Here is a 16173-nt window from a genome sequence, read left to right as displayed (position 1 = left end):
CTTTTTATTTATGTTTTAAAATTCAATGTATAAATAAAAGGCAATGTCATTTACAGTAACAATACCTCAAACTTGCGTAAATGCGAGACCTATTGCATTTAACCCTGGGTGTTGAACTACACTACGCTTGCATAGTTTGCGCAACTACGCGCTACGTGAATTGCACGTAGCACAGTGCAAAAACCCGGAGCAGGCATTTTTTGCTTGCTCGCGGTCCTTAATGTCAAGCTGGCAACGTTCGTGATCAGCAACATCAAGTTGCCGATCGCGAGCGTGGAAAATAAACCTCCCGGCAAGATTCTCAATGCGGGGAGGTCAGGTTTCTCATTGCGAGTGGTCACGTATGCTCGCGACCACTCGCGATGAGAAACTACCAGTCCGCGTTGAGAAAGCTGCCGCTCGAGTACAAATCTACTCGAGCGGCAGAAAACGACCGTCTTGCACTGTGCAAGATGCGGTTTGCAATGATTGCACAGTGCGAACATGCATCCGGCACTGTGCAATCAGTACGAACAGCATTTTGCACAGTGCACTACGCAGTTCGCATAGCTCGCGTAGTGCGAATTGCACTTCACGTAGCTACGCTTGGCGCAACTACGCCCAGAGTTAATTGCATTGCAAATGCTTGTTTACAATCTGCCTGAGGTGACAGTGCTGAATTGCTTTCTCGTCCAATTCCTTGTCCTATTTCTTACAGTATGAGATGTGTCCACTTCAAGAGGCATTGACTACTAATTCAGCACAATAAACAAAGCTGAAAATTCTTCAAGGTAAAAATGGCCTCTAACTGAAGGAAGGCTTTTCTCCTTTTTTGTATTGAGATCTCTTGCCACTTTAGTAGGCACCTTAATATGAAACACAGAGAAATGCAGCCCTTAAGTGGACCTCAGTTGTTGACTGACACTCAAGGAAGGGTTTAAGATGAATAGGAGTTATTTGTAAGAATAATTGGTGTTGTCTCCTGAGCAAGATGATCCCAGAATTAGCACCAGCATTTTTCATCAGTTTCAAAGAGCTGCCAATGCATAATGATTTTAAGGCCTAACCTAGAAGTAAGTCCTCTTCTTGTTGTCTTCCAGTCCTGTCTGCGCGGCAGTGGCAGATATTTTGATATCAGTCGTCTAGTCCTCTTAAGTTTTTTGAGTGGTCCCATAAGTTATCTCTGAAGTCCTATCCTTTTTTGTTCACCTTTCTGATGTATGCTTGCCCACCCAGTACCCGCTCCTGCTTTTCAACAATGGAAATTTGGGGGTGATGAAGTGGATACTCTTTGCCCCTACCCTTTGGGTTTTTCTATGCATTAGCTCGTTTTCTCTTATCCCAAGGCTCCTAAAATGCATCAGAAGAGAAAGGATCACAGTGGTAGTAGGATTGATGTTCTGAAAATACAGTTTTATTTTCCCTTGTACGCCTCAAGGAATGTACCCTTCCAATCACCCGTTGGCATTTTGCAATTGGGTGTGCCTTTGCAGAAGAACTGAAAGGCTCTAATATGTTTTTCTCTTCCTACATCATGAAATGCTTCATAGTTCCAAAACACTATTGCATTTATTCAAATGTAAAGAATGACACTTTTCTTCAAATAGGCACTTTTATCTAAATCTTGGTAGATATTGCTGCATAACCTTTCAAAGATAAACACTCTGCAAAGGAAATGGCACTAATTTGCAGAAAGTTACGTGTATCTTTTGGAATGTGGATGCTGGTGTTCAGTCTGCAGATTCTTTATCGATTGCCCACCTCCCCTCTCAGACCTGCTGATGCCTACTGATCTTGTACATTCTGGAAACTAAAAGCGTTTGATTGTGGTGTTCCATTTATTTTTTCTGTTTTGTCACAGCCGACCGTGAATCTGCAGCAGAAACAGAGAATAACTAGTAACCTTTGTTACTAAAATTTTTTAACTTTTCTTCCACCTTGCATAAACCTGCACATGGAGGACCACATAGCTGCACATCAACTCTCCTTGATATGGACAGCACTGCAGTGAAACCAGCCCTATGTGCTCCCAAAATTGGAAACCTTGACACGAGCTTTACATATTTTTCCATAGTATGGAATAAGCCAGTGGCCATGCTTTAACTGCACTCCTTCAAGCATCTTGATCCTTACCGCGTGCCCTTGCTGTCCTAAACCTATATCATGTGTCCATGAATCGATCAAGGCAGTTGCTGTATTGATGTCCATTAAAGTTCATTTGTGTACAGTTGATGCTTCAGAGTGGCTGAAGTAATTGTTAACAGTAAAAATGTTTCAGTCATGTCAACTTAATTTTTGTGTAAGGTTGATTGTTAATACCTCGACCAATTATGTATGACCAACATCAATTTCCATTTCATCTTTATTAGGGTACAAAAGTATCCACAAAAGTTCAAACATGCACAGTAAAAACCGCATGATAAATAAGCAGTAAAACCTATAAATATTTAATTCAATTCAATTGAAATAATCTTTATTCGGATACATAATATCCATAAAAGCACAGGTCACGTTAAAAACATTTTCAATAAAAAAATCAATAAATGACAATAAATAACAAGTACTTGTATATATAGCATAATCGGAGCTATAAGTATTCTAATTATAACAGAGCGGCAAATATGAGACAACCACTCCTTTAAATGGCTCAGTTATTCTTGACTAAAGCAGCATAGTGTGATAAGTGCAAATACCAAATTAAATTAATATGAGGACAATCGGAGACAAACAAATAACCGCACAACGCAATGTGTTAAAATACAGTAAGAAAATAGAAGCATAAATATATTATATTAAAGTGCGTACAGGTATAAGCTATATTTGATAAACCATAATATGCAGGGCACGGATTTCTACAGGGTGCCACTAAACATTAGAAATTATGGTTCACAACAAGTAACAGCTAGATGTAATCGGGTAAAATCTGATGTATTTAATGGGTGCTCATTGAAGCGCGTGAACGGACTGCCGCCTTCAGAAAAGAGATTACTCTAAAGGTTAAGTCTACACTTTTAAGATTAAGAATTTCCATGTAGGCTATTCTGAAGTCAGCAATGGTAGTTGCCTTAAAAAAAAGGGATCAAAAATTGTTTAGTATATAACAAATAAAAATTACAAAAAAATAAAAAGTGTAGTGTTGATTGGTTGCTCTATTTGCCACAGGGGCAGGGCATTTGCCCAAGGTTCATATTAAAGCCTATAGGGAAGCACAGTAGATATTTTAATGTGCCTGTCCTAAGGCGGAACAACAAGCTTCTCTCCCAGCGACTTAAGTTCAGTAGGAGCGAGCTGGATGGCAAATGTGATGGAGGGCAGTTGGTAGGTGGCAAAGACATATACCTAATAACTGATGGCTTGACAAGTTCCACACCGTATCTTGAGTTGCTATATTGGTCGTATAGGGCCTCTTGTAGAGTCATTTTAGTTATGCCCTCCATATTGTTTGGGTTCAAGAAAATGTGATCAAGATTCACGCTGATCAAGCTATTTCTGACAGCGGCAAGCCACGGTATGTCGCCACCCTTGCTACATTTAAGGCAATCCTTTATAATTTCTCTAGTTAGTGACACTGCCGAGTTTTGCCAAACTTTTATCCAAAATATGGGCGGAAGAGACCTGATATAATCCTCAATATAAGTCAGCTGTAATTCCTGATGGCAAATAAAATTTGGAGAAGAAATTGGGATCCCAAAAGTTTTAAACAAAATCGATGCTACTTTTTGCATAACCCCAAACTTCAGCGCCATAAATAGCCATGGGTATGCACTGTGCTTTATACATTTTAATTATTGATAACACTGCCTCAGTTCTTTTTGGTTGCGGGAGACATCAAATTGAGTTAATCGCCCTTAGGAATTTATTTCCACTATGGACCAGATGAGCTGTCCAAGAACCAATGTCTGAAAACATTAGTCCTAAGTACGGAAAAGTGCGAGTGCATAAAAGGCGTTCAGGTCCTGAGGTAATTGAGTGAATAAAGTGCTTTTTGGGACCCCAACACATTATGAACGATTTCTTAAAATTAGTGCAGAGATCTAGGCCACCCATAAAATCAACAAAGCCCCCAACTAAAGTGCAAAGTGCGTTTGGGATGCGGCCCTTTAGGACCGCATCGTCTGCATATAGTAAAACGGGGAGTATATTGCCATTGATTTTTGGAACATCGGGAGTAAGTTCTGATAAAACATTGTGTAAATCATTAATATACAGAATGAACAAGAGAGGGGCCAGTACGCACCACTGCCTGACCCCTCTACCAATATTAATGTTCCCTGAGACCTCCCCATCCTTGCCAATCCTCACCTGTGCTTTCATGTCCCTGTGCAAAAAAGCTCAAAAATGAACTAAAACCTCATCCAGCCCATACTTTAAAAGCACTGACCTTAGACGTGACCTATATACAAAGTCAAAGTCTGAGGAGAGATCAATAAAAGCCAGATATATTGGAGAATGCCAGGCTACGGTTTATTTACCGACGATCAGGTTGAGATTTAAACATTGTTCAACTGTTCCCAGTTTACTTCTAAACCCTAACTGGCATTTATTTAAAATCTGTCCCTCCTCCGCCCAAGATCTAATTTTATTAAACAGGATCCTCCCAAGTATCTTAAGTGTGTTGTCGATCAGGGAGATCGGTCTATAGCAGCTAGGGTTGAATCGATCCCCTTTTTTAAAAATCGGGACGATAATACTGGTAGACCATGTGCTTGGTATAAAAGTATTTACTAAGGTATTAAAAACATTAAGTAGAAGAGGCGCCCAGGGGGGCGGAGCTTGGCTCGCAAAGCAAATGGCTGCCTGAGCCTTGGGCTCCGTGGCGCAGTGTAACAATCCGGCAAATATCCTACCCTCAACCACCGGGAATCTGACGCAGTGGGTGAGACCCGAGAGCAGAGGCTGGTTGGCGCCACAACGCGAAAAAGCGGGACTCCGGGGACATCGCTGGGGCCCTTCACTGGCCGAGAGAGCAGAGCGCGGAGGCGGGCCTCCAATCCCCGGGCGCAGGTGAAGACCGCTACGGGACTACGTAGCTGTGCGTGCGGCTAGAACGCTTGAGGCGACCCGGTACTTTGTCCCGCCCTCGCTGAAGAGGCCTGGAGGTGGGCTATATGCTGGTTGCGACGGAGCGGAGGCGCCGAGTCGGCAGCTATGCGTACATTGGAAGCGCCGAAGGAGGAATGCCGGAGTGGCGTCTTAGACAATTAGCTGGCCAAGCGTGGGCCCACGGCCACACCACGGCGCTCGTGATCGAGAGAGACCACGCCGGTGCGGCAAGATAAGTGGCTGTGGCTTGTGGCAGAGGTGGGACGACGGACAGACTGGTGGCGGCAGGCATTACTTCTTTGGTGTGTGGGGCTGTTGCTGAAGCTCTCCCCGGTGGAGTGGCAAAGAGATCCCCCGGTACCGTTAAGTAAGGAGGCGGGGCAGGTCCGAGTGGCACCATCGGCAACACATGCAGAGCACCCTGGGGCTTGTCGGTAACCCGCAGCTGCTGGCACAGACGTAGAGCTTGGGGGGCAGCATCCTTGGAGGAGCCTGGCTCGGCCGGTGTGTAGAATAATAACAGAGCGGCAGCAGTGGCGAGACGCTGGTGAGCGTAAGGGTGCGACGCGAGGCTGGCGTGTCGCTGGTCACCGGAGAGGAGACGTGGCAGGAGCGGGAGCTCAGTGGCGAGAAGTGTACGTACCAGGTGGAAGAAGAGCGGATGTCAGTTTTAGCTGCGACATATGTTGACTGGGATCGACCCAGCGAGATGGTGCGGAGCTCGGGCACTACTTACAATTGGGGGCAACGCAAAGTGTGAATCTGCAGGCTTGCCAGCGTTAGATACAGACTACGACCACTTTCCAGTTCGCTGCGCAGTGCAATCCCTGGGGGTACGGCGGCAGACGCGGTTGGCCGCGCCACGTTGTGAAGGAGCCCATGATGGGCAAGTCCGACAGGACACAGACAAAGCTAACTTTTGAGCAGAAGCGCCCTAAGACTCAGGGCCCTGCCGATGGGGCAGTAGGTAGCGGGCCAGAGGAAGAACACGATATCCCGAGCCTGCTGCTCTCTATGGAGAAGGGACTGCAAAATGGCATAACCTCCCTAGGGGCCAAAATGGACGCCCTTACGTACAGAATGGATCGGATGGCGGAGCGCATAGACAAGCACGCGGAGAGACTAGATCAGATGGAGCAGCGGCTGGTAGTAGTAGAGGAAGCGCAAACTGCATCGGATACGGATCGTGTGAAGCTGGGGCGGCTCATGCAGGTGCTGCAGGATAAAATGGAGGATGTTGAGGCCCGTTCGCGACGTTGCAACCTACGCATCACGGGCCAACTGGACGGATGGAGTGCTTTGTGGAGAAGTTGCTAGTCGAGCTGCTGGGTCAGGGTATTTTCTCTTCAATGTTCGTGGTGGAACGGGCGCACAGATCCCTGGGGCCGAGGCCCCCTCCGGGGGCACCGCCGCGACCGATCATAGCGAAGCTACTGAACTACCGAGACAGGGACGCAGCACTGCGAGTGGCGAGGGAAAAAAAGTCGCTGACCTATGAAGGGTCGACCATCTCTCTATACTCGGATTTTACAGCGCGTGTGCAGGAGGCTAGACGGCAGTTCATCCCGGTCAAGAAGCAACTGCGGGATATGGGGCTGGACTATGTGATGCTGTATCCTGCCAAGTTGAGAGTCAATAGGCAAGGGAAAACACATATTTTCCACGATCCCAAGACACTGCAAAAGGCGCTGAAGGACTGGAGTAAGGAATGGCCGCGCAGCCCAGAGAAGCTGCCACAGGGGGCTGAGGTGGAGAGCACGCTCGATCATCAGGACTAACATTGGCAGATGATAACGATATAGGGCACTTCTTTCAGGTTGCCAGTCTAGAGGTGAGAGGATGGAAGAGGGGGGCCTGGTGACTTTGGGGACGGACTGTTGCTCACGCACTGAAATAAAGGCTGACAGGAAGTGCTGCGGTCAGCGTGCTGCTGGGGGAGTGGAGGTCCGAAGTGGGGGGAGTGGACTATTGTGCTGGGTCCTTGGCGAGAATCCGCCGTGTGGGGAGCCTGTCTGGTGTGCTAGAGGTACGCCTAGCAGCAGGGCCTGGGTCACCCATTACTATACACAGTGTTATATTTTAACCCGGGGGGGGGGGGGGGAGCAGTGACTTGACACTGGCGCTTGGAGATAGTGACAAGGTGGAGGGTGAGATCCCTTTATAGACTTAGCAATGAGCGACCTCCGCCCACGAGTGCATACCACAGTATTGAGGAGTGATTTTGTTGGGGGTGGGTAGGGGGAGGTGGGGGTAGTCTCTAAATGGGGAGCGGCATGGCCGAGTTTTGGAAGGTCTGCTGTGGGTGGGGTGTTTGGGGTGGGTATTGTTTCCTTTTTGGACAGAGGTTAGTCATGCGGGGTACATTTGAGCGTCTTTTTCACTCTAAAAGTTATTCAAAGTACTATGTGAGAGACTTAAAGCGTTACAGACAGGGAAGTAATGACGAGTAAGGCTGCAGGTGGGAGATCGTTGGACTCCCTCAGAGTGATAACCTGGAATGTCAGGGGCCTCAATGATTATCGGAAGCTGCGCAAGGTGCTACACTACCTTAACAGACATACCATTGATGTGGCCTTCCTGCAGGAGACGCATCTCCCTAATCGTAGCCCCATGCTACGCACGAGAGGGGTGCTGGGGAATTCGCACGCTGCAGGCTTTACAACGTACGCTAGAGGTGTTATGACTTGGACTAACCCCAAATCGGACTATAAGCTGCAATTGCTATCAGCAGATAATGGAGGCAGGTATGTGATAACGCGCTGTCAGGGCAGAGGCTTAGATTTACTGTTAGTGAATGTTTATGGTCCAAACTATGACTGCCCGGAATTTTACGAATCCCTAGCCAATATAGTGAGGGGTTGTGGAATGCCTCATATTCTGTGGGGAGGAGATTTCAACATGGTTAGGAACCCGGGCTAGATAGATCTGGGGGCCAGGGCAGGGGGCCGGCGGCTGCGGTCAAAACAGTTGATAGGGCAATGACCACTATAGCACTGGCCGATGTATGGAGAACGCTTAACCCAACTGAGGGGGGCTTTACGCACTACTCTGCGTATCATAATCTGCACACGCGGATAGATTATTGGCTAGCGGCGACGTCTCTTCTGCCACAGATACGAGCGTGCCAGGTGTTGCCATGCACCTTGTCGGACCATTCCCCTATACTGTTGAACCTCTCCACGCCAAAGAAAACTATTCCGCTATTTATATGGCGTTTCCCCCCGTATTCGCTGCTGGACCCACTCTTTAAGGAGGAACTAGCGGAAGCATTCAAGGTTTTTTTTTTAAATCAATGTAGGCACAGTGGATAGTTTCCAAACGGTCTGGGAAGCCTTTAAGGTTTGCATCAGAGGGGTGACTATAGCGAAGCACTCAGGGGTGCTTCGGGATATCCGGCGAAGATTGGCGGCTCTAGAGTGCAAATTGGGGGAATTAGAGGATAGGCAGCGAACGACGGCAGAGGACGAAACTGCAGAAGAGTTTAAGGCGGTGTTGGCAGAATACCATGAGGCAGCAGACGCCGAAGTGAAACATTTACGGAAATATGCGATGGCCAGGGTATATGGCGAAGGGAAGAGGCCGAGCTCCGTTCTGGCTAACATGTTGAAAGCTCGGAGAGGGAAAGCCAACATCACTAAGATTAGATCGGAAGAAGGGGCAATGCTAACCGATGAAGTTGAAATAGCAGAGCGCTTTAGGTCGTATTATGCGACTCTTTATGCCTCGCGACAGACTGAACTGGATGAGAGCATACAAGACTATCTAGAACATATTAAGTTACCCTTCTTAACTAACTCCTTGCCCTCCCCATAGAAAAAGATGAAATATTAGAAGCTCTGTCTGGCATGAAGTCGAACAGCGTGCCGGGGGCGGATGGCCTCACGGTCGCGTTCTACAAAACCTTTATTGACCTGTTGCTCCCGCATATTTCGAAGCTGTTTGATGACATGTGTGTCACTGGTCAGATGCCACAGTCAATGCGTGAGGCCATCCTGGTAGCTATTCCAAAACCAGTTAAGTCTCCGGAGGAATGTAGCTCTTATCGGCCGTTATCCTTGCTTAATGTGGATGCCAAGCTATTTGTAAAGGTCTTAGCTACACGGCTGGCGCAGCTCGCCCCGGAACTGGTTGCCCCGGATCGAGCGGGGTTTGTTCCAGGCAGAAACCTTACCTATAATTTACGAATGGTGTTTGGCACAATGCAACATGTCAGGCCGGACTCTAAAGGACTGGCTGTCTTCCTAGATATGGAGAAGGCGTTTGACTCTGTTGAATGGCCCTTTATGAGTCAGGTTTTGACTAGAATGGGGCTAGGTCCAGTCTTCTTACAAATGATTGGGGTGCTCTATAAGAGCCCTACTGCACGAATACGGCTCGGAGACCGGGTTACGAAAGCGATTCCGATTGCTAGAAGGACACGACAGGGGTGCCCCCTGTCGCCTATCCTATATGCCCTGATCCTCTAGCGTGCGCTCTTCGGGAATATCATAATCTGCGTGGAGTGAGTTTCCCCACTTACAAGATAGTGGTCTCAACGTACGCATATGATACTCTGCTGTATGTCAGGGACCCAGAGAACAATTTGTCATCGGTACTGCGGGAGGTGGTGCACTTTGGGGCGCTGTCCATTGCTTTCCCATTGACCCTGTCCACTGAAAACTTTGACGTGGAATATCCGCTCCAGTGGTCTGATGACCCAGTCAGGTACCTCGGTATACAGCTACATGTGGACTCTGAAATAGTATTGCGGGAAAACTACGGTAGGGCCATTGACAAGCTAGAAGATGAAGTAGAGATTTGGATTGGGCTACCTCTGTCATTAATAGGTAGGATATCCATCATGAAGATGGTAATATTGCCCCGATTCCTATTCTTGTTTGCTAATATCCCGATTGTGCTCCCGCGTTCCTTTTTCGCTAGGCTTAATAAGTCCTTGCTGCGTTTAGCGTGGGCTGGTGGGCAGGCGCGGGTTAGTTGGCGTGTGCTGACGTTGCCTTATTCTATGTGGGGTCTGGGTGCGCCAGACCTGGAACTGTACTACAGAGTGGCGCAGGGCGCACACGCGCACAGTTGGATACACGGTGAAGAGTCAGTGCCACATCTTAGGCTAGAGAGATTGTTTGCTGACCCACTACCTCTTCCGGCGATAATTTGTGAACCGGCAGAGCGAAGGGGGGGTTTTTTAGACTCACGCAATTCAACTAGGCACGCTTGGCATTGTATTTAACAGCAAACGGCGGGGGCATTGTTATATTCACCGATAATGCCTCTAGACTGGGCGGTGTGGCTACTTCCCTGCAGGGATACGGGAGTGGTACGAGCCTTGCGGGAACTAGGAATCCGTACGGTGGGGGAGCTGTTCGACAGGGGCACTGCTAGGACTTGGGACGAGGTGGCTGCCGCGGCGGAGGCCCCTACTCAACTGCAACGCTTCCCATTCCATAGGGTGAGGGGAGCATGGAGGCAGCACCTAGGCGACGACATGGCGAGCCCCCTGAGATTCTGGAATTAACTTATCTCACTAAACATAAAAGCCCCCACAAGCTGATATCCAACTTACATAGCATAGCGATGTCACAGAGATCCCTACAATACACTAAGGCCAGATTGGCATGGCAAAGAGACCTAGATATTGTCATAGATGACGCCATGTGGTCATATTGCTGCGTCGGTATACGTCGGATATCCCTGCATGGCAAGCATAGGCTGATCCACTTTAAGTACATAAACAGAGTCTATTACACGCCGGAGAGGCTACATAGGTATGGACTGAGAGATGAGGCGTAATGCGACAGATGTAGACACCCAGTGGCTGACTTCTATCACTTGGCGTGGGATTGTCCGGGTGTCTTCAAATTCTGGGAAGCTATTTTTCGGAAGATAGGAAGAATAGTAACACTGGAACTTACTCCTGACCCTGCATTGGCACTCCTGGGCTGCTCCAGGGGTTTGCCGAAGGCGGCGCGTAAGATTGTAGATATGGGATAGCTGTTGGCAAAGTGCAGGGTAGGAATGTGTTGGATGCGAGGGCCCTTGCCAACACTGGCACAGTGGGACAGAGACGTGCTATACTGCTGCACGCAATCAGAGACTTTTAGCGAATTACCATCACTGCGGAGTAGGCCAAAAAGTTTCTGGGGGCTATATGCGAACTACCTAAAAATGGGTTACATGGCAATAGATACTGAGGGCAGGGCGGACAGCGGTGCGGAAGCAGAAGTAGCTGATTCCTAAACAGTGTTAGAGATAGTCTTCAAGTGTGTGTAGGAGCGTTGGGACTGAGGAGTGGGTTTGCCTTCAGCGCAAGTGGGGTTCGGAGGTTGGGGGGCGACACGACGGCCATCCACTGACATATTATTTGCTGCAATGGAAATCATAGAGATGGAGGGACCTCTGGGATCTGACCTTATAGCTAGGTAGTGCATTAGTGGGAGGTTGTGGGAGGATTATTGACTACACACCTCTATAGGTTCGGGGAGGAGTGGGAGTTGGGTGTGTTGTTCTTCCTTTTTTTTTGTTTTTTTTTTGTTTTCTTTTTACAGTTTTGTTAAATAAGACAACTGCGACTTCCAGTTGGGGAAATTTGCTATGGAAATGATATACAATGCTGTAATATCCGTTGAACTTAATGCAGGGTGTGTTTGGCGCGCTTCGATGCCCGGCCTCAGGGATGTGGGATAAGATGTGACGCAGTATACCTTGCGAAGCTATGTAAGCCGGCCTTGGGGTTGTAGGCGAGAAGCAATGTATGTCACTGAGTTTTATCAGTCAAAAACACAAAATAAAAAAAAATAAAAAAAATATATTTTTACTCCCAAAAAAAAGAAGAGGCGCTCAGAACTCAGGTTTATACTTAATGAGGTCAATGGGAAGCCCATCGGGGCCAGGGGCCTTATTACTCAAGCTTTGGTTAATTGCATCCTCGACTTCTGTTATTGATATCTGGATGCGTGCTGCATTATAAGGATCAAAGGGCTCCTTGCTCTGGGAGGGGGCTGCATAAATTTTAGAGAAATGAGCTTCCCAGGCCTCACTTGTTATATTGCAACTTAAAGGCGTAAGTGAAAGGCCCATGGATCTCATATCTTTAACTGCTGCCCAAAAACTGTTTTCATTATTGAGACTGGCAGCACAGCCGAGCTTGTCCCAGCGTTCTTTTAAGGTCTCCTCTTTCCGCTGCCTTATCGCTTGTTTATAGTGTTGTCTCAGGGTTCCAACAAGAGTTGCATCCCTGGGTACCGCTGCAAGTGCTACACGGAGCTCTCTATTAGCTCGAGTACAGGCGTTATTAAACCATCTGGGATTCGAGTTAGTGTTGGATACAGGCCACGAGATTAATTGTTTGATACCAGTACATAGGTGGCAGAAAGCGTTGGTCACCTCTGCGTTTGGATCATTAGACGACAAATAGATCTCAATAGAGGGTAAATATGCTGTTATCATTTTGGAAAACAGTTTGCCATTATTGATGCCCTTCCAGACTATCCTCAAGTTGTCCGTCGAGTGTGTTAAATTTCTTGCACCCGGCTCTTTGATGAAAGCAGGTCTGGGGGCAAACCTAATTGTTGTTCAAATTGGGTTGTGGTCGCCATACACAGTCGATAGAACCTCGGCTTGTACTACGATATCTTCTAACGAGGCTGAAAAAAAGGTGTAATCTATCGTCGAAGCGCAACCATGACCCCTAGAATTTGGAATGGGACTGTCATTATGATTTATGTTGGCAATATCCAGCACATTCAGTAGATTGTGAATTAACAGGTGATCCAGCAATTATTTCCCTCTTGTGCATGTGTACGTGTCTGAAGTCGGTGCGGTGACTACGTCATTTACCCTCACCATCTTAGCATTAAAATCTCCACCCAGGCAAATTCCTAGAGCTTACCAGACTCAATTTGATTTTGTAGGACAGAAACAAAGTAAAACAAATTAATATAATTCCTATTTGGTACATTTGTAAAATAATTATTATAAAAATTAATAAAACAAATTGAGATTCCTCGTGTATAAATGACAGCTTAATAATTGTCGTCATTTGTAGCAAGAGTTTTGACGCTACCACCTGAGGAGATGTTGACCCATATAGAGAGACCGCCAGATGGGCGGCCTCCCTGTTTGGGAGTGGGTACAATAATGTTAAAACATTCAAACCCCTCTAGATATAAATCCATTGCTGCCCAAGTTTCCTGAAACATAAGAATGTCGTATTTTTTGACTAAATTTGCCCAATCTTTGGAACTTATTTTGGAAGCTAAGCCGGCAATATTCCAGCGTAGGACATTCAAGTTTGAATCATGTGGTTCTGTTGTGTCATGTTCTATAAAGTTGGACTTTGGATCATGTGGTTCTAAAGTGGCATGTTCTAGAGTCTTGGGGGAATGTGTTCAGATGGTGTTCGAATAGGCAATAGTCAATCCAAGCTATCCAAACCAGACAGGGCAGAGAATCTGTTAAACTCTGTGGGCAAGGCGATGGCAGGTGTGTTTAGCCCCGGGATAGGTTTATAAAAGAAACCCAGGGCTAGTGACCAAACAAGGGTGGGAATGATGCTGTTGAGTTCTTGTGTCATTAGTATTGATCTCACTAAAGCTGGATGGCGGAAATTAATAACGCAATCTCCCTCTATATTCTTTGCTGAAGAGCCAACCCACCCAACCCTACTCACCATTATGATGTCACTTACATTTGCCGCCTTAAAACCTTTGTTTAATTAGCCAATCGGCACTTTTATTACGCAGTTGTTCCCATATCTCGGTCTGATTTTTCCTTAAGGGTGGGACGCCTGCTAGGACTAAGACATTGGGACAGGCAGCCGGAGGTAGGCTAAGGTTTTCTTTATTGGCCACCACAGACTCACTGGCATTATTTACAGTGGAGGATTTCACGCTCTGGGTATTGCAAACTAGAGTGGTGTTGTTTGCGCGGTTCGTGGCAGCAACATGGGTGACTAAGTGGGCTAGTTGTTGTGCGTTATTATTGGCATCAGTCGTTAATAGTTCGTTCTGTGCGGCAGTGGGTTTAGATGTCAGACATTCCCTTGTTTTACAAGTGACACAAGCACTAGAGGTACTTGTATAGGGGGGTTGTGTAAGCGTCGACTTTTGCTGTTGGTTATTAGAGCTAGTTACACTAGATGCACTAGAGACCTGTAACTTAAGAATCTCCCCTTGTTGTGAAGCCTGCTTGTGAATGTTGTTATGCGGGCCTGATTTGTTCAGTAATGACTCCAAACGATCTAGGCGTTTCCAAAGAGCTGTAAAATTCTTACCAACAAGTGTTTTAATGCGGTCATACACAGAGTCTACTAATCTCAATTGCAGTATCGCCGAGTTTGAAGCAAGATAAGGGGCCTGTCACGGGCTCAGACTTCGTGTAGATAGACTGATTTGATACTACAGATGCTGTTAAATCAACAGTGGCAGTGGCGTTAGTTGAGCTCAGAGCCACAGGAGCCAATGTGCCTTGGATCCATGAACTAAGGGCAGTACATTGTTTGTTTAAACGAGGTGGTTGTTTTCTTTTGGAGCTCACAGGTTTAGTCAGCTTCCTTTTCCTTTTTGCCCCGGTGACTACTGAATTTGGGGAGACATTCATATCTGGTACGATGTCATTATTGTTTATCACTCCAGAGAGGTCCCCGTCCGCAACAGCCCCGGTGGCCTCGCTGTTCCCATTCCTTTCATCATTGTGAGCAGATTCCAAAGCTTGTGTGTCCCTGATAGAGGTAGATAGCAAGCTCAGTGTCTTGGGCGGGCTGATATGATCACTGTCCACAGTAAAGGGAGCAATCCGGGGAGTTGTAAGTCCCAGTGACAGACGCCTCTCGGTTAACTCTATCTCAGTGGCAACGATGTTTACAGCCCTTTCTAGCATACTGTCTATGGCAGTAGAGGTACAAGAACTTGGTATGGTGGTGCGTTTCCCCATAGCGTATTGCTCCTTTGCACGTAATAATAGTAAAAATGGATGACTCACCACAATGGAATTTAAGGGATGGTGCTTGTCAGAGGGGTGACCCTGCCTGGCCTCCTACGGTCTCTGACGGGTGCAGACGGGCCCGTCCGTTTCCCGGGCAAGCCCGCGCACGTCCCGCGGTGCGCCCGTACGCATCCCGTGGTGCGGAGGTCCTGTGCCTCTTTTATGCGCCTCCCGGCGCAACCTGGTGGCGTGGGCGGCGAGCGCGCCACTAGAGAAGCTGGGGACTGTAGTCTCCCCCACACGGGACCAGTGCTGACCAGCACGTCTCCTCCTTCCCCTCCGGCAGCAGCAATCAGCTGGCAGCACTTCCAACAATGGTGAAATTCATAATAACTCACAGTTAAATTATGTATGACCAACATAAAGAGGAGCTTCAGAAATCTCTGCGAATCGAATAATCTTTGTCCCTCCTTGTAAATAAACACTTCTGTGACGGGCACATAGATTGTGGTTCACTGCCTTTTGCACTGCAATTATATGATTTAAAAATAGTCTTCTGAAAAGATTAAGCAAGCCTTTTGAAATGTTGCTCGTGATTTTTAAATGATTTATTTTCTTTTTTTAGGGAGAAGAAAATTGAAGGATTGAACTATATCAGATGCCTCTCTGCCTTCCATTGTGATGTGCTCACTGCAAAACTTCATGATACAAGCCTTGCAGTAGTTCAAGAGGTTTGCATTTTCTCCTTTAAAAGAATCTTAAGGATATATGTGTATAGTATTCATTGTACTCTAATGGTAGTCTGAAAATGTATTATTATATCTCTAAAATGTTAGTCTACCCCACAACCTTTATTGTTTCATGATTAAAATAGACAAACATTTGTGGACCCATACTAAAAAAAATACAGGGTTCAGGAACTTGTTGAATATGACTTTTCATACATGTCCTACAGTAACAAAACCAAAAATTTGTTTTGGCAGAGTTGAGTTTGTGCAGCCCTTTACCAGATGCATGCCAATCAACATCATTTACTTATAGTTTTATGTTCATTTACAAGTTGTAGTTAGAATGGTCACTATTTTCTCTCTGCAGTTGTACTGGTTGTATATTATGTTACTGTAGATCGTATGCTTTGCAGTATCCTGCCATCTAGTGTTGAGATCAAGTGTTACATTTTGTTTACTTCAACAATTGAGTTTTGGTTTTGAAATGACTCGTGATCCCAAAGCC

At 46.6% G+C, this 16173-nt stretch overlaps 2 protein-coding genes across 3 annotated transcripts in view; one reads left to right on the top strand and one right to left on the bottom strand.

Moving 5' to 3' along the window:
• Positions 1-16173, top strand: part of TOGARAM1 (TOG array regulator of axonemal microtubules 1) — an 846610-nt gene that overhangs the window by 490003 nt on the left and 340434 nt on the right. For both annotated transcript variants that reach the window (XR_014968891.1, XM_085626936.1), the window contains exon 14: positions 15566-15671. Coding sequence is in view for 1 of the 2 variants with exons in the window: in XM_085626936.1 (XP_085483062.1) it covers positions 15566-15671 (106 nt within the window). In the remaining variant the exon portion in view is untranslated. The remainder of the gene's footprint in view (positions 1-15565; positions 15672-16173) is intronic.
• LOC146799375 (endogenous retrovirus group 3 member 1 Env polyprotein-like) overlaps positions 1-16173 on the bottom strand; it is a 149782-nt gene that overhangs the window by 62743 nt on the left and 70866 nt on the right. The window lies entirely within an intron of this gene.

The sequence above is a fragment of the Triturus cristatus genome, chromosome 9, assembly GCF_964204655.1.
Source record: "Triturus cristatus chromosome 9, aTriCri1.1, whole genome shotgun sequence".
In the NCBI taxonomy this organism is placed as follows: domain Eukaryota; kingdom Metazoa; phylum Chordata; class Amphibia; order Caudata; family Salamandridae; genus Triturus; species Triturus cristatus.
The sequence above is the reverse complement of the archived record's forward strand: the minus strand, read 5'-3'. Positions and strand labels throughout refer to the sequence as shown.